Below are 23,291 nucleotides of genomic sequence, written 5' to 3'. Positions count from 1 at the left end.
TAAAGCCACAGGTCACGTGCCGTACCCTGTACAGTATTCAAAACAAAGGAGCTGAGGTGGCGATATGAAGATCGCTGAGGGTACAGAGGTTGGACCTCCCGCAATCTCTTACTTGGGGACAAGTTAGAACTCCATACCTCTTTAATGTCATCATGGGTTAAAAATCATATCTACAGGAAGTACCTTTCACCCATGGTGCACTCAATTTTGCACTAAGAAGAAATAGGTTATAAACCTGTTGTATTATGTGTTTATTTGCAGATGTAGTTTTCCATCCAAGATGTGTACATTCAAAGGCAGTGATCAGACATCTAGGGCAGGAAGTTCTTATTCCACAGATATCTAGATTACAGTATTGTAGTTACATTTTACAAATATACAATTTACATTTTTGAAAGAATTTTAGGCACTACAAATACATTTCTTTAGTAGACTTGTAGATGGTTGGTTTCTATTACCGCAGTTTTGTTGCATTCTTCTCGGCAAAATTCAAAGAGGACAGCATTTGTTGGAGCAATATTTCTAATATTCTAGTTAATAGAAAGCTTCTATATCTTTAGCGTACTTGTCTAAGATGGCATGTCGCTTTATCTTCATTGTTGGTCCTAAAGAGTTAAGGGGAAAACATAAGCATAGTATTAATGGAAAATGACCAAAAAGATCTGACAGTCTTAATCCATTGCAAACCGGTGCAGATTATGAAGTCCGATAATAAGCCTAGCTTAGCATCTCGCCCATGATTACAAAGCCCGTTCATGATCCTAGTTTAGAAACAAACAGGGTAAAGTAGTAAACTAATGGTGTCTCACCCATTTCACCACCAACTATTGAGAAATCCTTAGGGAGGATTGTCCATTTCTGGATACGCTGAGCATTGGACACTGCTTCATTGTTGACCTTGTCAATGCCTTCTTGAATAGCGCTGTACACAGCTTTGTCTTTCTGTCCCACAATCTCAGATACTCTTGTTGCCTTACTGCCAACTTCCTGACAAAATTGTATTGCTTCTGTGGTAAGGTTATCCAGTGGTTCCAATGTATCCAGGTCCACAGTGCTCTGTTAAGAAATATAGCTATAAGAGTTGTTCCACAAAGCACAGCTGTTAAAATCAGATGTTGATCATGTACATTTGTGTGAAGGTGTACAAATGTGCTGTTTACGTAAAGTAACTTACATCCCTGTAGTGTTGTTCTCCCCATGGATGTGATGACTTCCTGGTTTCCTCTCTGAATTGTGGCTGTGCTGTTGCTGTACAACAGTGCACACACTTTCCACAATCTTCCTTGCCTATATGCACAGCGGAGATCAACTGCCAGTACTTCCTTGAGATTGCAGTTGCACTGAGCATGCCTGGCCCACCTTAGTGGGTCATAACCAAGGGCAGCAGGTTATCAAAACAGTACAGGTACATATGGGATTAGTCTATATCTTTCAAATAGTAAATTTTTAGAAATGTTGGTACATTTGAAAGACATAATACATCCATTTAACTTCATGAAACAACACCCTTTAAATAAGCACTGTTGTTCTGACATAACTAGATCAACAGGGAATGTGAAATAAAGCAAGTTTGCAATTTACATTTTTTTTTTTTTGTTAGCATGCTTTAAAACAAAGCTATACTTACTTGTATCCAGGTCCAGTCTCCTGATGGCTCCTGAGCTCTTGTGCTGTTGAAAAAAAGAGACAAAATGCACGAAGTCCCAGTGGCAGTACAGAGTGTCACGGCCAATTGCATCTGCCAATTAAATGACCGACGACTGAGGGTGCAGATGAAAAAGACTTCATGTGTTTAGTCTCTCTCTTTTTTTTTTTTAAACCAGCACAAGACTAAAAATCTGCCTTCAGGAGACTGGACCTGGATTTCTAGTAAGTATAGCTTTTTTTTTACAACATTATAGCTAAAGAAAAGTAATAATGTAAATTGCAAACATTCAACATCACCCATTTTAGATTTGGAAAGCAGCAGTTACACTTAAGTTGTATTATAATGTAAATATATTTTCTAGCAGCTATCTATTGAGTAAAATACCTTAAGAGTAAGAAGCATGGACAGAAACTTCCTTCGATCTCCAATAAGTACTGCATTGCTCACAATTGGTAAATGTCTTTTGACAGCGTCTTCAATGAGGATGGGTGGAATGTTCTCTCCACCAGCAGTGATGATCAGCTCTGCTTATACAAAACATGACTTTTATAAACATTACTATCAACAATATTTTATTTTATAGATAAATAACCTGTTAATGACTGTAAAGGGTTACTTGTATTCAATAGTAATTTTTAAAATGCAACTTTATTTTTGGTGCAAATTATTGCACAAATTCACATCATCCATGCGCACATTTAGTATGAATACATTAATTTCCAGCAGGACATACGGCAGCTGATAAGTCCTAGAGGATGGATGGGGATATATATATAGTGGAATTTTATACTCACCGTAAATTCTCTTTCCTGTAGTCCGAAGCAGCAGCACATAATGGGGAAGATTCTATCTTCCTGCAATGATAGGACAGATGGTAACAAGCAATAAAGAGTTAATTGCCCCGCCTATAAGGCCCTATGCTGACCCAGCCTCCTTGTGTACTTCTAACGATCTAGGAAAACATGACCCAAAACACTCAAGGTATGATGCATAAACTTTTATAGCGAGGGTTAGTTTGTGCTGCTGCTTCGGACTACAGGAAAGAGAATTTACGGTGAGTATAAAATTCCACTTTCCCTTACCTCCTAAGCAGCAGCACATAATGGGGATATAGCAAGATCACATAAAGGGTGGGAGAATCATACAGCAGTCATGAGAACCGGTTTACAAAGATTGGTTGCCCAGAGGTTCTAATGTCCAAAAGTATAAGAAGACCACAATGCAGTTTTGTATATCTGATCAATGAGAATGCACATCTCCTTCACCCAGGATGTAGACATTGCCCTTGTGGTAAGGGCCTTAATGGATTCAGGTACTTGGACTCTCACCTCTTGGTAACACACAGAGTCTGCCGTATCCATCTGGATAAAGTGGTTTTTGAGGACTTCCAATCACTGTTCCTTCCTGAAAAAGATACAGATAAAAATCTTCTGACTTCTCTGGTTCTCACTAAATAAACTCTCAAGGCTCCGCCCACAACCAGAGAGTGCAGGCCCAAGGCTCCGCCCACAACCAGAGAGTGCGGTTGTAACGCTTCCTCATTGGAGGAATTTAGGCAAAAACAGGTAACTCAATCTGCTGAGTAATGTTGGATAAGGAAGGAACCTTAAGGGTAAAAGACAAAGTCCTGAAGGATAACAAGATATGGTTCAGTGGCTCCTAAAGTCTGAACATACTCCTGCGTTTAGCAGATGTAATAGCTACTAGGAAGCATACCTTGAGGGTCAGGTATTTTAATTCAACTAAAGATAAGAACTCAAAACGGAGCCGTGCAAGGTGATGAAGGACGAGTCCCGGATCCCACCTGGGAGTTGGATCCATTACAGTTGCTTTAATCCTTTGCGTAGCTTTAATAAATCTCTGTATTAGGGATTTTTTCGGACAGTCAGCTGTCTGGAAGAGCATAAAGAGCAGAGACATGCACTTTGACGGTCGCAGCTTCAGCCCATTCTCAAACCCATCCTGGAGAAATCGAAGGATCGCCTTGATAGACAGTGATATGGGAGAAGTCCGATTCTTCACACCAGGATAGACAATGTCCTTAACCCTCAGGGAGGTTCTCTTTGTGGGTTCTGCTCTTAATAGCAGAATCATGTTTACCACCAATTCTAAAAAGCCTCAGCTCATCAGGCCTGTCAATCTTCAGGCCGTCAATCATAGGTGGTCCAGACCCAGACACAATCTGCCCTTCTGTGACAGTAAGCGAGGATTCTGGGAAAGTCTCCAAAATGTCCTTTTGGACACATGAATCAGGAGAGAACAACCATGCCTTCTTGAACTATTAGGAGTAATGACGCATGATTCTGTCTTGTCCTTACAAGACTACTACGGGTTGTCGTCCCTAGCAGTTTTAGGGAGTAAAAACCACGTATTCTGGCGTTATCCGAAATGGCCATTAGGTCCACGTAAGGGTCGCCATAATATCTGGTGATTTGCCTGACATAATCCGTCCTCATGGGGCAGTAAGTGAGGAATCTGGGGAAGTCTCCAAACTGTCCTTTTGGACATATTCATCAGGAGAGGACAACAATTACCACAATGACCTCTTGGGCCAATCTGTGGCTATCAGGATTAATAAGACTTGATCCTGTATTGTCTTTTACAAGACTTCTACTGATTGTTGTCCACAGTAGTTTTTAGGGAGTTAAAACCACGCACCCTGGTTTTACCCGAAATGGCCATGGGACCAATGGGTCGCTGTAATATCTGGCGATTCAGTAGAACATCTCCTGGTCCAGAGACCATTCTTCTGTCAGGGTAATATCATGGCTTTAGCCTTTTACATTAAGGTATTGTGACTTCCCTTGTTGCTGGATAGATCTCTTGGTCCATGCAAAAAACAGCTTCTGCTTTTAACAGTAATGCTACTGGTCACATGCAGCTCTGAAGATCGATATGCACCACTGTAGATGCAGTCTTGAGCTTACTCCGATAGCTTCCCCATAGATTGATGTGCTGAAGTGGACTGGAGCTCACTTACCGCACTCATCTCTCACATGTTGGATGACAGCCACTTATGTTAGGAACAAAGTCTTCTTCGCCTGTCTCACCCCTTCTTAGATGGATCGGTGGTTGCCTCCACCCACTTTGAGGGCGAGATTGGTCTGCCACTGACTGAAGAAAATGTTGAGGCCCTTTTATCTGTGGGTATAAACCATAACCCAATGTAGGCTGTTTATTCTTTGGTTCCATACTGACAGCATCTGCTGCAAGGGGATACATATGCCAACCTGCCTATTCAATTCGTTGCTTGCAGGCGTCATGAGACCTGACAATCATCATTGGGTGAAGATACACCAATGGGGAGTTCTAGGAATCCTGACCCAGGAATGGTTACGGGTAGGTGAAAATATAGTACTGTAAGTTTTTGATAATTAACAATCACTCGTGCAGGAAGGAGACAATGGGGATCTTGGATTCTCTCCAGATGGTGACTACAGCTGACATAACATAGAAGAGTGTCCCATCTACTTCCCTTCTTATTTTAGGATAGATATATGTCATCCCAGGCCCGGCAGGTAACCTTAGTGAATGTAAAGGGAGCTGAGGTGATTTCAGAAAGATGCAAAGGAATATGCAGTCTTCTCTGTAGCCAGGTACATGCAGGTGTATACAGTCTTCTCTGTAGCCAGGTACATGCATGTATATGCAGTCTTCTCTGTAGCCAGGTATATGCAGGTGTATGCAGTCTTCTCTGTAGCCAGGTACATGTAGATATGTGTCTCTCACAACTAGCATGGTTAGTCTCCTTTAGGAGGGGGAGCACAGAGCATATGTTCTCCATATGGAACCTTCTTTGCTTAGAACTGTAGATCTATGGACGTTCACCAACAACTTACCTTCTTTGGATCGGAAACTGTCGAGCATTTGGCATCATAACGTAAACCCATGGTTGCTGCCAGAGAAGCTTTTGTCACAAGCTTCTTTGTCCCCATCCACAAGACCTCTGAGATGGACGATCCCTTTTAGTGACGGATCCATCATTTCTTCCAGTACCTTCAATGCAGGAAACTTCTATAGAATGGGGAACAAGGGAGGATTTCCTTCTCCTTTTCAGACTGGGGCAGAGATTGTACCTTTCTGTAAGGAAGAGTCCTTCCTCAGAGTGTTCCCAATCCATTCAGGTGGATTCTCATGGTACATAGAGTATTATTAGAAAGAACATTCATCTCTGGCAAAGTCTAATGCCCCTCTCCAAGCGTGGAGGGGCCATGGATCGGGAAGCCAAATGTGGAGGGGCCACGGATCGGGAAGCCAAATGTGGAGGGGCCATGGATCGGGAAGCCAAATGTGGAGTGACACGCATACTCAGAAGTAAGCACTATCTGCTTAAGATATAGCATCTTCTGTAATGGTTTACAATGAAGATACAATCTACAAACAAAAATAAATTCCACTGCCATCTGGATGTGGAATCTTCCAGGATACACACATAAGTGACTAAGCTTTCCCAAAGGTTTCCTCACCCTGAAACCTTGGACATTAGATTCCTGCATTAATTGAGATAAAATGATAATAAACCTGCGCCAGGTAAAGAGGTAACAGACTGCTGTGTAGTGCAAGAAAACCAGATACCTCAGAGCAGCTGATACACAACTAGCAATTCTAAGGCTGTGTTCACACAATGCAGCCTCCTTGCTTCAATGGATCATTGTTTCAATAGCAGAACTAATGTAAGACAGCCACCAGGTATACTCGGTACACAACTAGAAACTCTAAAGTTGTGATCATACCCTGCAATATCTTCGTTTTACTATTTTAAAAATAGCAGTACTATACATGTAGCAACTCTAGGCGTGTGTACACACAATGCTGTTTTATAGCTTCAATGCAACATTAAATATCAGTAACTGTGCTAGAAAAGACCCCAGATGCTCAATACACAACCAGGAACTTTAGGGTTGTGTTCACACAATGCAGTCTCATAACTGCACTGCATCAAACAAAAATCAGAGCTATAGCTGACATGTAAGGTGCAATCAATACACCACTAGCAATCCTAGGGTTGTGTTCACACAACGAAGTTTCATAACTTTACTGCCTCATTCAATAGCAGTACTGAATAAAACATTAGGTGTAATAAAAAAAATAGCAACCCTAGGCTTGTGTTCACACAATGCATCTTTCCACAGCAGAGATAGAGCAAGGAATCAGACATTAGGTGCAATAAATAGCTACTCTAGGCTTGTGTTCACACAATGCATCTTTCCACAGCAGTGGAATCAGAGGTCAGGTGCAATAACAGCAACTCTAGGTTTGTGTTCACACAATGCATCCTTCCACAGCAGAACTGGAGCAAGGAATCAATATTCATCTAGCAACTCTGGGCTTATGTTCACACACTGCAGTCTCACTGCATCCTTCAATCGCAGTACTAGAGCCAGGAATCACACTCAGGTGTAATGAATCCCGCATCAGGTGTCACCAATACACACCTAGCAAATCTAGGTTTGTGTACACACAATGCAGTTTCATAGCTTCAATGCAACAAGAAAAAACAGTGCCAGTGTAAGAAAGATACCTGGTGCAATCAATACACAACCAGCAACTAGTGCAAGAAATCAGTAACCAGGTGCACAAACAGCTCAGTGACCGCACAACTAACAGCTCTTATCTAAGACAGCATTCACATATAGCAGATCCATAGTTTTTACTGTATTATTACATAGCAGGACCCAGACCACATGATCACATAGCAGAACTGTCTCACAGAGCTCGCACAGGCAAAAAAATAAAAAATGATAAACAATTATAAATCTCATGAAATTTATATCCATTAGCCTGCACACAGGCCTCCTGCAATACAGGTCAGGCTTCCAGGCAGAGAGCCTGCACAGGCACCATACAATTCCTCACAAAAAAAGGCCGTATGACTATGACTTACCTCTCTGAAGAGTGAGGACAGACACCAGGTGAGCGGAGTCCTGTCTGAGCAGCGCCATGGTTAGCAGCCACGTGCAGCCCGGCAGCGGATGGCGCCATAATACTTACTGACCAGAGCATAGAAGCTGAGCGATCACTGAGATAGCGGCTGCTTCCATAAGAAAAATAAAATCTTTGCTCTGTACACAACAAAGCAAGATAAAAACAAAATACATATACAAAAAAACTCTCCCTCTCCGCACGACCATGTGGAAAAGAAGAATTATTGGAAGGAGAGCAGAGAAACACACATAGGCCTGCTCCCTGCTCTCCTCCTACCACCTGTCCCACAGAAGGACAGAAAAAAACACAAGGAGGCTGGGTCAGCATAGGGCCTTATAGGCGGGGCAATTAACTCTTTATTGCTTGTTACCATCTGTCCTATCATTGCAGGAAGATAGAATCTTCCCCATTATGTGCTGCTGCTTAGGACGTAAGGGAAATATATATATATATATATATATATATATATATAAATATATATATATATATATATATATATATATATATATATATATATAAATATATATATATATATATATATAAATATATATATATATATATATATATATATATATACACACACACACCCGTTCAAAAGTTTGGGGTCACCCAAACAATTGTATTTTCCATGAAAAGTCACACTTATTCACCACCATACGTTGTGAAATGAATAGAAAATAGAGTCAAGACATTGACAAGGTTAGAAATAATGATTTGTATTTGAAATAACATTGTTTTTACATCAAACTTTGCTTTCGTCAAAGAATCCACCTTTTGCAGCAATTAAAGCATTGCACACCTTTGGCATTCTAGCTGTTAATCTGTTGAGGTAAGCTGGAGAAATTGCACCCCACGCTTCTAGAAGCAGCTCCCACAAGTTGGATTGGTTGGATGGGCACTTCTGGCGTACCATACGGTCAAGCTGCTCCCACAACAGCTCAATGGGGTTCAGATCTGGTGACTGCGCTGGCCACTCCATTACCTATGATAGAATATCAGCTGCCTGCTTCTGCTGTAAATAGTTCTTGCACAATTTGGAGGTGTGTTTAGGGTCATTGTCCAGTTGTAGGATGAAATTGGCTCCAATCAAGCTCTGTCCACTGGGTATGGCATGGCGTTGCAAAATTGAGTGATAGCCTTCCTTATTCAGAATCCCTTTTACCCTGTACAAATCTCCCACCTTACCAGCACCAAAGCAACCCCAGACCATCACATTACCTCCACCATGCTTAAAAGATGGCGTCAGGCATTCTTCCAGCATCTTTTCATTTGTTCTGCGTCTCACAAACGTTCTTCTTTGTGATCCAAACACCTCAAACTTGGATTCATCCGTCCACAACACTTTTTTCCAGTCTTCCTCTGTCCAATGTCTGTGTTCTTTTGCCCATCTTAATCTTTTTCTTTTATTGGCCAGTCTCAGATATGGCTTTTTCTTTGCCACTCTGCCCTGAAGTCCAAAATCCCGCAGCCACCTCTTCACTGTAGATGTTGACACTGGTGTTTTGCGGGTACTATTTAATGAAGATGCCAGTTGGGGACCTGTGAGGCGTCTGTTTCTCAAACTAGAGACTCTAATGTGCTTATCTTCTTGCTTAGTTGTGCAACGCGGCCTCCCACTTCTTTTTCTACTCTGGTTAGAGCCTGTTTGTGCTGTCCTCTGAAGGGAGTAGTACACACTGTTGTAGGAAATCTTCAATTTCTTAGCAATTTCTTGCACGGAATAGCCTTCATTTCTAAGAACAAGAATAGACTGTCGAGTTTCAGATGAAAGTTCTCTTTTTCTGGCCATTTTGAGCTTTTAATTGACCCCACAAATGTGATGCTCCAGAAACAGTCAGTTTTGTAGCTTCTGTAACAAGCTAGACTGTTTTCAGATGTGTGAACATGATTGCACAAGGGTTTTCTAATCATCAATTAGCCTTCTGAGCCAATGAGCAAACACATTGTACCATTAGAACACTGGAGTGATAGTTGCTGGAAATGGGCCTCTATACACCTATGTAGATATTGCACCAAAAACCAGACACTTGCAGCTAGAATAGTCATTTACCACATTAGCAATGTATAGAGTGTATTTGTTTAAAGTTAGGACTAGTTTAAAGTTATCTTCATTGAAAAGTACAGTGCTTTTCCTTAAAAAATAAGGACATTTCAATGTGACCCCAAACTTTTGAACGGTAGTGTGTGTATATATGTGTATTTGGAAGAACTGTACCAATAAGCTTGTTCAACACAGTTAAAACCTATGTGCATTGTCTGGGAAATACAAATATGCAAGTCTGACGGTTTTGTGCACGGGGCTTAAAAATGTTCCTGCAGCGCTGGAGCTCTGAGTTTTTATGTAGAGGCGCACTACCTCTACATAAATCCCATGTGGAATGGAGCTCGTCCTTGCGCACAAAGCGCTCAGATGGCGTAGGTTTCACTGACCTTTTTCTATCAGAAAAATGTTAAATGTGGTGCATGTCCCCCCTCCATGCATTCACAAATAAAATTATGTGCAAGTGGGCCATCTGCACCAGAAAATGCCCTGTGCATCAGTTGATAAATGTCCACCATAGACTACAAAAACAAAGGTATGTTCTGAATGCTTTTATTGATAGCTATACACCTTGGTAGGTTGTCAGGGGGTAACAGATTTATATTTAAAAAACATTTGTTATAGTAAATCTGCCATATTGTCTTATAGTAAAGCCTAGTACTTTAATAAAAAAAAATTTCTATAACAGTGTACCTTTGATTCTGCCTGTCACTTGCAAGAAGCCTTCAGAATCTATCTTCCCAATGTCTCCTGAATGTAACCAACCATCCTCGTCGAAAACTTCTCCAGTCTTATCCTCCATATTCAAGTAGCCCATGAAGACTGTGCGGCCCCAGAAACAGATTTCTCCATTTCCATCCGAGTCCTTGTTTACAAACTTCATTTGGCATCCAGGAACAAGCTTGCCACAACTGTAACAGAAACATGTTAAGTGCAAAGCTAATATATGGAAAAGGGGCCAACAAATCTGTCGGCTAGTTGCAGATATTTGTAAGGCAACTGTGGATTTGGAGAATAAGGGGAAATAAATTGGTGGTTGTAAGTCGTATGTATGGATCCTAAAAAAAAAAAATTGCACCTAAATACTAAAATTAGTTTTGTTTTTTGTAGAAAACTGAAAAGAATTGAAGGAAGGCGCCCTTAGGCTTTATTTAGATGGGCTGCAGACATCTACTGTACATCACTTAGGGTCCTATTAGATGGCGCGAGCATAAACTGCATAAATGCTAGATCATTGCTTACTGAGCAATTACACAGGCAATTACACATGTCCATGCAGCCCTTGCCTTTAGTATAAAACAATAAAGTATTACCTTACCACTTTCCCTGGTATCCTTTGAGGCCTTCCCAGATGTCTGTAGCTCTGTCTTCTGTTTCTGTCTCCAAACTGAGAGGCCAATGGCTGCTCAGTTAATAAGTGGCCGCGGCCTGTCAGTGCAGACCATAACATAAGGGAGCAGAAGGCAGAGCTGCAGAGACCGGGGAAGGCCTGAGTACACCAGGGAACATGTTAAGGTAATTATATACAACAATCATTAGCCATTGGCTGCATTTCGCTATTACACGTAGCAATGTGTGCTCGATTTTAGGTCTAGACCTAAAGAAACAATCAAACAATGACATGATCATCATCTGATCGTTCTCTATTACACAGAGAGAGAATCAGCCTGATTGGCCAATTATCTCGCCATGTGTCCCAGTTTGTCTGGAATTCATTTGTAGTTTAACAATACTGCACAATGCCACTAGGAACACACAAGGAAAATTTATACATGACACAAGGATTCTGTCTGTGGTGTTCTTTGAGTCAGTTTCATGCACGCCCCCCCCTCAGGCCTTGCAACAGGCATAACATAGCAATTCTGTTCTCTTGAAGTGCTGCGTTAAAGTGTACCTGTTAGTGGTGAAATCCACTGTTAGGGTACGTGAGCACTATGGAATGGCGACAGAAAACCCGGAATGCAGCTTGCACCCGCTCCCGGACTGGCGGGAGCCGGCGTCTCCGCCCGTGTCAAAGACTCCATTCTATGCACGGGCAGATTCCACCCTCCATCCAAAGAATGAACCTGTTAATTCTTTGGACGGACAAAGGAATCCGCCCGTGCATAGAATGGGGTCTATGACACGGGTGGAGAAGTGCACGCGCCACAGTCCGCGAGCGAGCTGCGAAATGCGTGACTGGTTTTCCGTCACCATTCTGTAGAGTGCACGAACCTTGAATCCGGAAGTTCTGGTCTCCATAGATATAGAGGCGCAATTAGATCATGTGCGCAACCCCCATTGTATCTATGCATTATGAACTGGTTGTGTCTCTGTATCTATGGAGACCAGAATGTCTGGATAAGCAATGGATTTCACCTCTAATCAAGAATGGTCCATCATGACATCTACTCTTTAAAGGGGAACTCCGGATAAGAAAAACTTGTTTTCTATTAAAAATACATTAAGGGTACGTTCACACTTACCTGATCCGCAGCAGATTTCATTTAAATAACTGAACACAGCATCAAATCTGCACCATCAAATCTGCTGCGGACCCTGTAGGTGTGAACGCACCCTAAAAGTTAAATATACACTCACCGGCCACTTTATTAAGTACACTTGTCCAACTGCACGTTACCACTTAATTTCTAATCAGCCAATCACATGGCGGCAACATGTAGACATGGTCAAGACAATCTCCTGCAGTTCAAACCGAGCATCAGTATGGGGAAGAAAGGTGATTTGAGTGCCTTTGAACGTGGCATGGTTGTTGGTGCCAGAAGGGCTGGTCTGAGTATTTCAGAAACTGCTGATCTACTGGGATTTTCATGCACAACCATCTCTAGGGTTTACAGAGAATGGTCCGAAAAAGAAAAAACATCCAGTGAGCGGCAGTTCTGTGGGTGGAAATGCCTTGTTGATGCCAGAGGTCAGAGGAGAATGGGCAGACTGGTTCGAGCTGATAGAAAGGCAACAGTGACTCAAATAGCCAACCGTTACAACCAAGGTAGGCAGAAGAGCATCCCTGAACGCACAGTACGTCGAACTTTGAGGCAGATGGGCTACAGCAGCAGAAGACCACCCGTTACTAGCATGGTGTACCTAATAAAGTGGCCGGTGAGTGTATGTGTCTATACAATGTATTACCGTATCTGTATGGTTCTGCCACACTGGTGGCTGATAGAAATCCAGGAAGTGAAAAAAATGGCCCCTGTGCAAATCCACATTGTCTCCTGCTCCTTCTGCTATCCTCCTTTAGGAGACAAATCTTCCATGTCTCTTGTCTCACATTGTGTGTGTTTGCTGAGATCAGGCTGATGATGCAGACAGGGGGCAGGGCGTGATGTCCCAGGAGGCTTGGCTGGATCCCTCAATCCCCTGAGTGATTCACCATCTCGGACCAGCCAGAAGCAGGTGCAGCACTGATTTCTCTGTGCAGAAGTCTGCAGTGAAATTAGGGCTGTGTTCACACATGTTGGAGTGTCATTGCAGTACTGCAGCGTATTCACAAAAATGATGCTCAACGGCAGAGAGGATCTGACCCTTATTGTGGGGCTCAACTTCAAAGATAAAAGATGCTCGATCATAATATGTGCGTGGAAATGAAAAGAAAAAAAAAATTCTAAAAGTTCATTACTTTATTCCAATATCAGCGTTACAGGTAGAGAATACAGCATGCTGTGTGGTGTTACAGGTAGAGAATACAGCGTGCTGTGTGGTGTTACAGGTAAGATAATACAGTGTGCTGTGTGGTGTTACAGGTAGAGAATACAGCGTGCTGTGTGGTGTTACAGGTAGAGAATACAGCGTGCTGTGTGGTGTTACAGGTAGATAATACAGCGTGCTGTGCGGTGTTACAGGTAGAGAATACAGCGTGCTGTGTGGTGTTACAGGTAAGATAATACAGTGTGCTGTGTGGTGTTACAGGTAGAGAATACAGCGTGCTGTGTGGCATTACAGGTAGAGAATACAGCGTGCTGTGTGGTGTTACAGGTAGAGAATACAGCTGTGTGGGACCACAATGAAACCATAAAATACTGCAAATAATTCAGTAACACAATAATACTGCAATGTGTGAACACAGCCTAGATGTTCTGCAGCAGCTTTGGGCGGGGAATGTGCAGGGTGGGGGACTGTGATGAACAGCTGAGGGAAAGCATTGCATTCTGGAACCTGTAGTACTATGTACAACTGATAAACCAGGAAGTGCAGAAACACAAAAACAGAACAAACCCCCCCAAACAAATGGATTTTTGGTAGTTTAAAAAATGGAATAGAAAGGAAAGTAATGCTTTATGCTCCTGCAGAAGTTTCATTTTTTTTTAACCTCTAACTGGAGTACCCCTTCAAATGGCTTTTTCAGCATTAGAAAAACATGTCCACTTTCTTCCAGAGACAACATGACTCTTTGCAATAAGGCTCCATTCACTTCAATGGAACTGAGTTGCTAAACCCCACTCAAACTGGAGACAAAAGTGGTGCTCTCTGGAAGAAAGTGGCTGTGTTTTTCTAATGCTGCATAATCCCTTAAAATTACTACTTCTTGAAAGCTCTGGCTATGGTAACTGCAGCCAATAGTGTCAAATATTGTAAATGGCAACAAAGAAATTGCTAGAACGAAAAGGAAAACCCCTCTAATGGAAGATTAGACCAGTATACAACGAGTCATTGGGCTTTAAAGCGAATGTGCCATCAGGTACATTGTTACTATTTTTTTTACCTTAATTGATCGGCATGTTGGCACAGGCCTTTTTTTGACTTGCCGGTCTTTTCCTGGGCACTGGCCTGTCCCGGAGAACCGGGGGAGGCCTGCTGGCCCTCAGTGTGATGAAACATCCTCCCCTCTTTCACGTGGCTCCATCAAAATCAATGGAGCCGCGTCATAGAGAAGAGGGGATTTCACTACACTGGGGGCAGCAGGGCTGATGCTCGTGAAAAGACCAGCGCCAAACGCAGGGACTGGGCAGCGGGTCAAAAAAGGACTGTGACAACATGCCAATCGATTAAGGTAAGAAATTAGCAACAATGTTGTCAGGAACTTACCTTGTCCGGATCCAGCGGCGTCTTCCTCTAGATCGGCTCCGGCTGACGGCTCAGGAGCGCGCCGCTGCTCCGCCCGCCGGAGCCGAGTGACGTCACGGAGACCCGACGGCGTCCCTAGCAACCGGGGACGCCGTGGTGTCACGTGATCGTCAGCCGGCCGGCCGGCTCGCAGCTGAGGTGCCTTGCACTCAGGCTGAGTGACAGGTCGCCCGGCCACTCAGCCTGCAGTGCACCAGCTGCAGTGAAACTGGACTCAGGAGGCCGGACCAATCAGCCTTTGGTCCGGGCTCCTGGTCCAGTATAAAGTGTTTGTATTGCCAGCAGGGTATCGCTGGCTATTAGTTCGTCTAGTCCCAGCTCCCCTGCTCCGTCCCAGCGTTCCCTGCCCTATATCCCATTCTGCTTGTCTTCTCGTGTTCTTGACCCTCCGCCTGACCTGTGACTATTCTTTGCTTACCGATTCTGTACTGTGTTGCCCGTGTGGTTTGATCTGGCTCTGTTGACTACTCTTTATTGTGTTTTGTCCGTCTGTCGTGTTTTGTGTTCCACGTATTCAGTACAGGGAACGTCTTCGTGGTTGTCCGCGACCGCCTAGGGTCGACTGAGGCAATTAGGCAGGGACAGTGGGTGGGATTAGATCAGGGCCCACTGTCTGGTTGTGTTTGCCGTTGCTGACAAATGTATGTCACATTCGCTTTAAGGCTAGATGCACACTATGTAAAAACAACTGCCGTATTTCATAACAACGGCCATTGTTGTGCAAACATCGTCCATTATTTGTCAATTAAATATCGTTGTTATTAAATGTTTTTACATAGTATGAACCTAACTTAAGAAAGCTTTGCCTGCATTCACCCAATAGTTTTAAATTGTGTTGTTGCTTGGTATTTGTCATACATATCAAGCAGTAATACCTAAATTTAGAGCCAGGACGGAAGAAGAGCCCTGCCACAAAGTAAGCACTAGCACAAACACAACACACAAATTAGCACCTTCCTACTCTGATAAAATGTAGCTCAATAGGAATAGGTGACTGTTCTTGGAGTTAGTCTAGAGTTGGGAGAAACCCATTTTAGTCGAGGGGCCCTAAAAGATTTACAGCTCACACCCTAGTCACTATTTCATATGTTATTAGATGTCTTTATTATGTTACTTGCAAGTATGTTTATATGCTGGGTCTTCATGAGCATGGCCTGATACATTATATGGTGGTTTAGTTTGGACATACAACCTATGCCAGCAAATATGAGGATTAAATCATACACATTACTTTATTTAGCACCCAAAACAGCTTCATACAGTACATTGCATAAACTACACCACTTATTACAGTCTTTGTGGTCCCTAGGGTAAACCCCTGCATTAAAAAGGCCTTAAATTCAGCATTTTATATTACTTTCTGTTGAAAAGTTCTTAGAAGAGAAAATTCACAAATACAAAAGCATTCTTACCACTGGAAGCGATGGTTGTAAGAGCTCGACATCACATGGGGTCCGGAGGTCTCACTCATGCCATATCCTTCATATATAGTAATGTTCAGTCCCAGGTAAAATTCCAGTGTTTCTGCAGAGATTGGAGCCGCACCTGAGAAATGTTTCTGACAGTGGGAAAAACCCAACATCTTGCGAATTTTGGACAAGACCAAGAAGTCGGCCACAGCTGGGAGAAACGGCTTCAGTTCACCACTAAGAATACATGACAACCACATCAGTTAATGCCTTACATAGCTGACTAGCTGCTCAAAAATAGCACAAACACCTGATAAATGTTGACTAAATTTTACGCTGTGCACAAAATCACCAAATTAGCTGAAATAATAGTGCAAAGACAATGATAAATGCATAACTGTGGTTTACAATTAAACCACAGTTATTTCTGCAACAATCCTTTGAAGGACAATTCCACAAGATTTCTAACAATAACTGTAGGCCCATCTCAAAAAAAGCATGTGGATGTTATCTGGTATACCAAGATGTAATATTTCTAATAAAAAATAATAAGTGTCAGTTTTTCATACTTCCTTGATGAATTCTTGTTTCTTTCCAGGGTGAGAGACATTGCCCAGGACAGCATCTTTCTCCGGACTATTCCTGATTGTGCTGACGCAGCTTTAATTTGTTCCATGATCTTCTCCCAGACTCGTGGGACTCCCATGTGAGATGTGGGTTGTGCCTCCTTCAATGTATCCACCAGAGTCCCCTGTTATTACAACACAGCGCAATTAACACTAAAAAAGAGAGACCCAAGTGTCCAGTCATAGATATATACTGCCAGAATAATACACTAGTATTTATATCTAGAACCACACAGATAAGTGTTATATGTATAATATGGTGAAGACAAAATATGGAACCACCCTACTCAGGACCATCACTGTACATGGTTGGGAGGTGAATTATATAGTCATTCAGGTTATGCAGATATTTATTGAAGACACTGGTAAGCATCAGCCATAGATACTAAGTTTTAGAAAAAATGACTCGATATTCATTTTAAGCCTGTTATATTGTTATCCTAAAAATGTCATCATGTTAGTACTGCTACCTATAGAACAACAGGTGGTCAAACTTTTGGCATTTCAAAGGTTTAGAAACCGTAATGGTATTAGTCATGAACTACACTGATCTGATAATCGTAAAATCCATTCTGGTGCTATAGATATCACCATGCCCGATCAGTACTGTGCATGAGCCCCATTGGATCAAAATGGGGTTGGTGCACATACTTACCTGACATGGTTGTATCCATGGATAACCGGACTTCTGGCGCCAGAATGAATTTCACACCAGTCGGGTCAGAATGCTATATCCACTGGTATCAGTCATGAAGTATGCTGACCTGATTGGCATGAAGTCCATTCTGGCACCAGAAGTTCGGGTCTCTATGGATATGGCCATGCCGGGTCAGTACTGTGCACAAACCCAATAAGATCAGAATAGGGGTCGTGCCCATACCTACCTGGTTGTATATATGGATACCCGAACTTCTGGCGCCAGAATAGATTTCAGGTGGATCAGGTAAGCACACTTCATGACAGGTACAACTTAAAGTGACAGTGACCATTGCAATTTAATGATGCTATATGTTTTGACGTACCTTCAAAGCGTCTGGGTTTGCAAAGTGCACATGTTCTCCCCACTTGATTCCTGTCCACAGGTCATATATTTGAGCAGCAATATGACTAAGTGGTAGGTAGCTGACAATACGCTCTTGTTGGATTTCTGCAGGCTGCATGTCTCCAGCACGACTGGCATTAGCAGCTGTCCAGGTGATCTGTGTGAGAGTAAATCAACTCAAACCAAATGGAAAGATGATGATTTTGTTTGTAGACTATTTTCACATAGTGTATTTAAATGTGTATTTATAAGTATAAAACATTCATTAAAATATACCTATTGTACATCCATAATGTGTTTTAATTGGATTACATTGAATTTAGTAGAAAAGGCTTCACACCTAATGTGCTATTGTATTTTACCAACTGTGCTGCAGCCATTTTTATGTACGTCACCTTTATGCCTTTTTAATGTGTCTTTATGTTTTGTGATGAACTAATAAAGTCTATATAAAAGTCTATATAATATTTTTACTCATTCGTTTGTGCACATTTGTTTCTATTTAGGGGTTTGCAGTGTGAACACACCCTAAAAGGATTGTACATTATTCAATATTCAATATTGTGTAACCTATAAATAAGATGTAACTGATGTAAACTAAGGCGGTGTTCCCACATTTGCCTTTGAGAACTCAATAGAAAACACATAAAAACACATAGCAAAAATGGATCGGTTTATGAGCAACAGATAATCAAACATGATTTACCAACAGTCTTTATTTGTCATAAACAATCTGACAAACCTGGTAATGCTGATCACACTGCAGATCCCAAGCAGACATTTTAGCTTATGTAAATGATGTTATAATTATGTAAAGAAAGAAATGCAGCAAAAATGCAAACGTGGGAACACAACCTAAGGGCTATATCATCAGAACTGGACGATAATTGCCTAATGTAATAGAGTCAGCGATCAGCCGATTAACAAGAAGCATTGACGCTGACCATATATAATTTTGCTAACTAAAAAATGGTGCAGCCCCATGGAACAACCACCATCACAACAACAATGAGGCCAGAGGAAGGAGCAACCCAGTTGTCCAGCAGCCCCAATGCTTCCAGACATAGCCCCACTTTGGGCCCCCCCCCCCCCCCAAACACTTGGCTACCACAACAATGGCTGCTGCGAAAAAAGGTAGTCACATAAGCTACTTTACTAAAAACAACATATTTGTTCTCCTTTACACACACACACACACACATATATACTGATATATATATATATATATATATATATACATATATACATATACAGTATATATGTGGTCCACATCTCATTTTACCATCTTTGCTTCATGACACCATCCCTTTAAGTATTACTTGCAGTATTAGTAAGGTTCCTATGTCATTCTTAAGTTTATATACAGTACATACATACATACATATATCTATATATAAATCATCATCATGTCATTCTCATGTGTTTATTGCCACATACATTATCATGACTTAGCATCACTCCTTTTGGGTTTCCAGTGGTCCCAGAGGTATAAATAAGGACACAGCATTGGTTGGGTTTCTGGGATTGTATGACATCATCCAAAAGCTCATCGCTGATATCATTTGCCAGTTCCATAAACTCTTTCCACTAGAATTTCATTAAAAAAAAGATTCAATCTATACATTAGAGAGTATCTTACATATACATTTTACGCTCTGCTTATCTTCTGTCATTGTCTTACAATGTTCACACAATCTTGGATACCGTCTCTAAAATACACTAATACACTGTCCTGTATATCATCCATGTACCAGTCCAGTGTTGGGTAAGGAATGTGTTACATTAAATATTTTTTTGTCAGGAGTAGGGAGATATATGATGGATATACTGTTATCGCTGCAATCTGAGCCTATAGGGAACTATGGAATCAGTTTTGTCATTTGTAGTTTAAAAAACAATGTTGGCGGCAATCAGGACGAGAAGGCTTGATATATGTGAAGGAGACCATTGAAAGTATACATTTTATACTTATAGGCACTGTGCATGCACAATATGTTTTATTTTACACAAACTGAGGAAACACATGGTATACTGCTTGTACACTGCTCCCTGCTAGGAACTTAGGAAAGCCATGGGAGACGAACAGGGGCGGATTAACTTTACCATAGGCCCCAGGCTGTTGACCAAGCTTGATAGATAATGTCATAATGCCCTGATTTGTGCAAAATTGTGGTAAAAAAGCAGCGATTTTTTTGTAAATCATGGCAAAACTGTAGCCAAGAGACAATACATCACTGAAAGTATAAGTCTGTTTGGGTGGCCATGGGCCCTCCTGGAGCTTTGTGCCCTGGGCTACCGCCCAAAAAGGACCTATTATATTCTGCTCCTGGAGACAAAGGAGCATGGCATCTTAAGTCTTACAAATAACAACTATTGATGTGTTTCTCTATTATGTCCTACAGAAAACCACAGCCATGCTACTTTTAATGGATTTTGAGTAGAGATGAGCGAACCTCGAGCATGCTCGAGTCCATCCGAACCCGAACTTTCGGCATTTGATTTGATAAAGCCCTAAGGCTATGTGGAAATCATGGATATAGTCATTGGCTGTATCCATGTTTTCCAGACAACCTTAGAGCAGCCTCAGCTAATCAAATACCAAACGTTCGGGTTCGGATCGACTCGAACCCGAACCCGGTTCGCTCATCTCTAATTTTGAGCAATGCTATTAGTACGGCTTCCAAAATTATTTCCTGTTATTAAAATAGAACAAGTCAGTCATATTTTAATCTGTTTTCTGTTCTTAATATGGAATCTTAAAGTGTCACTGTCATTATAACTTTCAAAATCTAAATCAACAGTAGATGTGATATAAAGCAAGTTTGCAATTTTTTTCCAAAGAGTCAGAAAACAGGAAGTCCTGTGTTTCCTAGGTCCCAGGTGATCAGAGAAGGCAGTCATGTGATTGATGGACACTTTGAGCTGTGACTCTCTGTACTGGCTGGAACTGTGTTTAGTCTCCTTTTTTTCAACCAGCACAAGACTAAAAAGCTGCCTTCAGGAGACTGAGTCTGGAAACAACCCTTGTTTTAGAGCATTACTAAAAAATAATGTAAATTGCAAACTGTTAGGATCAGGACAGGGAGACACAAGGACAGGTGAGCCCTGAAGCTGATACCCGTCCCACTGTCCCAGCCTACTTGCCTCAGATGCTCTAATTAGCAAACAGGCGACTGGACAGCAGTCCCTGATCTCACTACAGTAAATACACAAAACAAACCAGACAATACACAACACAATAAAGGGAAGTCAGAAGTCCGAGTCAAAACCAGCAGAGCAACAAAGTACCAAATCGTGTCCAAAAGAATAGTCAAATAGTCAAAGCTGAAGTCAGGTAACCAGAATATGAATGCAGCGAACGCTAGATCAAGTAATACCAGGCAAAGCAAGGACTTTCACAGGCAAAGCATAGTAGATTGGGGAGGATACTTATAGGCCTCAGACTCATTATAACTGACAGCTGATTGGCAATCAGTTCAACACACACAACACCTATGCTGATCAGCCAGGGGAGTAAAACCCTGGCCTCTGTGCCCCTAGCAACTGGTCTGAGCAGTTCTGTATGCTTCGGCCGCACGCATCAGTGACGCCAGAAGCCGAGCGCACAGCCCGAGCGCACAGCCCGAGTCCTAACACTTGCTTAATTCACATCTACTATTGATTTAGATTTTAAATCACACACTTAGATAAATAATAAAAAATAAATAAATACTGAGTGTGTACAGCTAAACCAACATAACCGTTAGTGTTAGTGTTGTAACTATATTAATTTAATGGCCTTGAAGTAACTTACATTTACAACCTACCGTATATAGATCTGAATGCTTGACTTGTAAATTGCCTTTATATTGCACAACAGCTTTCAGATGTGGCAACTTTTCCCATATCTGGAAATAATTCATTTGTGTTATTAAGCTATGTTTCATTTACTATCTACAGGTTGTCGGATTGTCATAAAGCATGAATTATGATAAACCTGACCACCAATTACATAAATACTATTGTCAAAATTTTTCAAGTCCAATTGCAAAGTAGGTTAACTTGCAAAATTTACAAAAATGTATCTATTTGCAAGAAACCAAACAAGAAGAAATGACATAGCTTAGCACTAGTGCAATAAGTGGTTTCTCTAAATTAACACAAAATGTTTAAATAACTACTGAAGTCTCAGAATTGCACAATCCCTTCATAAATTATAAAGCTGTCTTATGGTAAGGTTGTCTTTGTTGTCCCCAGCTGAGCTGTAATTAGTTGCCATAGGCAACAATGACAATGTTACTGTAAGACAGCGTGATAAATCTTCATTGTGTTTTTGTGCCTCAGTGATGTAATTGTTTCCTAATGAATTGATAGAGGCTCCTAGACACTAGATCAACCCATAAAGGAGCTGCCTCTTTCTGAAGTGAATGTGGATGTGGATGTGGGCTTGAGATGCTACTGATTAAGACTTCTCATCTGTTTCGGAGGCGGATGGAACTGGATGGTTTGTTGGAGACTTGGACATTATTTTATAACAACAGCCATTATTCATATACACTCACTAGCTGGGAATACGGTTCTTCATGCCACCAGCCAGCACCCCAAACACACCATCAGGTCCATACCAGTAGGTGAATTAATTAGGACAGCGAGGGCCTGTTCTGACCCGGAGGTTGCACACCACCAAATCCAAGAGACGGTCAACAGATTAAGACAGAGAGGATACTCCACACATATGTTAGAAAGGGCGAAGAGTATAGTTGCACAAAAATCGAGAAGTGACTTTCTTAAAAGTCAACAACATGGAGCACATAACAAAAATACAAAAGATAACAAGGGAGTTTTTTTCAGCACCCCATACAGCAAGGAATATGAGAGCATTAGGAATATCATACAAAAACACTTAAGGATTCTATGGCAGGATGAAAGCTTGGCGAGTATATTGGACGAGGGGTGTCATTTTATCTCCCGCAGGGGCCCCTCTTTGGGTACCCTACTGTCCCCCAGTTTATACATCAGTCCAAAACAGACTATGTGTTTGAGAACCCCTAGAGGAGTTGGTTTGTCTCCCTGTGGTAAACCACGGTGTGGTATGTGTAAATTCACAACCCAACACCATAATTTCCAAACCAGTGACGGAATGAGGTCCTACAATATAAATCATAAGTTAAATTGTGAATCAGACCACATTATTTACATTATCCAATGTGATGAATGTAATTTACAATATGTTGGATGCTCAATCCGTAAACTCAAAGTCAGGATTTCGGAACACATTAGTAGCATAAAACATGGAGGAGTACAGCTGTCGGGCACAGCAAAGCACTTCTGTACTGTGCACAATGGCAATTTAAATTCATTTTCATGTTATGCCATAGACAAGGTATTAGAACCCAAGAGGGGCGGCAATTGGAGGAAGAAAGTCCTCAAAAAAGAGGCTGAATGGATTTTTAGATTGGGTACCCGTATACCATACGGATTAAATATTAAAAGTGATTTAATGTACCTGTATTGATCCATTGCCATAATGTTCTTTCTAGTTACACAGCACTTCTTA

General features: G+C 41.6%; 1 protein-coding gene across 4 annotated transcripts in view; it reads right to left on the bottom strand.

The window, feature by feature from the left end:
- Positions 1-194: 194 nt before the first annotated feature.
- ACSBG1 (acyl-CoA synthetase bubblegum family member 1) overlaps positions 195-23,291 on the bottom strand; it is a 39,042-nt gene continuing 15,945 nt past the window's right edge. For all 4 annotated transcript variants that reach the window (XM_069956338.1, XM_069956336.1, XM_069956339.1 and 1 more), the window contains exons 6-14: positions 21,562-21,642; positions 19,193-19,342; positions 17,736-17,912; positions 16,657-16,838; positions 16,091-16,324; positions 10,308-10,525; positions 2,033-2,172; positions 810-1,056; positions 195-605 (exon numbers count right to left, since the gene is read on the bottom strand). In XM_069956338.1, the coding sequence (XP_069812439.1) occupies positions 535-605; positions 810-1,056; positions 2,033-2,172; positions 10,308-10,525; positions 16,091-16,324; positions 16,657-16,838; positions 17,736-17,912; positions 19,193-19,342; positions 21,562-21,642 (1,500 nt within the window). In that variant the 3' untranslated portion in view covers positions 195-534. The remainder of the gene's footprint in view (positions 606-809; positions 1,057-2,032; positions 2,173-10,307; positions 10,526-16,090; positions 16,325-16,656; positions 16,839-17,735; positions 17,913-19,192; positions 19,343-21,561; positions 21,643-23,291) is intronic.

The sequence above is a fragment of the Dendropsophus ebraccatus genome, chromosome 1 (assembly GCF_027789765.1).
Source record: "Dendropsophus ebraccatus isolate aDenEbr1 chromosome 1, aDenEbr1.pat, whole genome shotgun sequence".
Classification (NCBI taxonomy): Eukaryota; Metazoa; Chordata; class Amphibia; order Anura; family Hylidae; genus Dendropsophus; species Dendropsophus ebraccatus.
The sequence above is the reverse complement of the archived record's forward strand: the minus strand, read 5'-3'. Positions and strand labels throughout refer to the sequence as shown.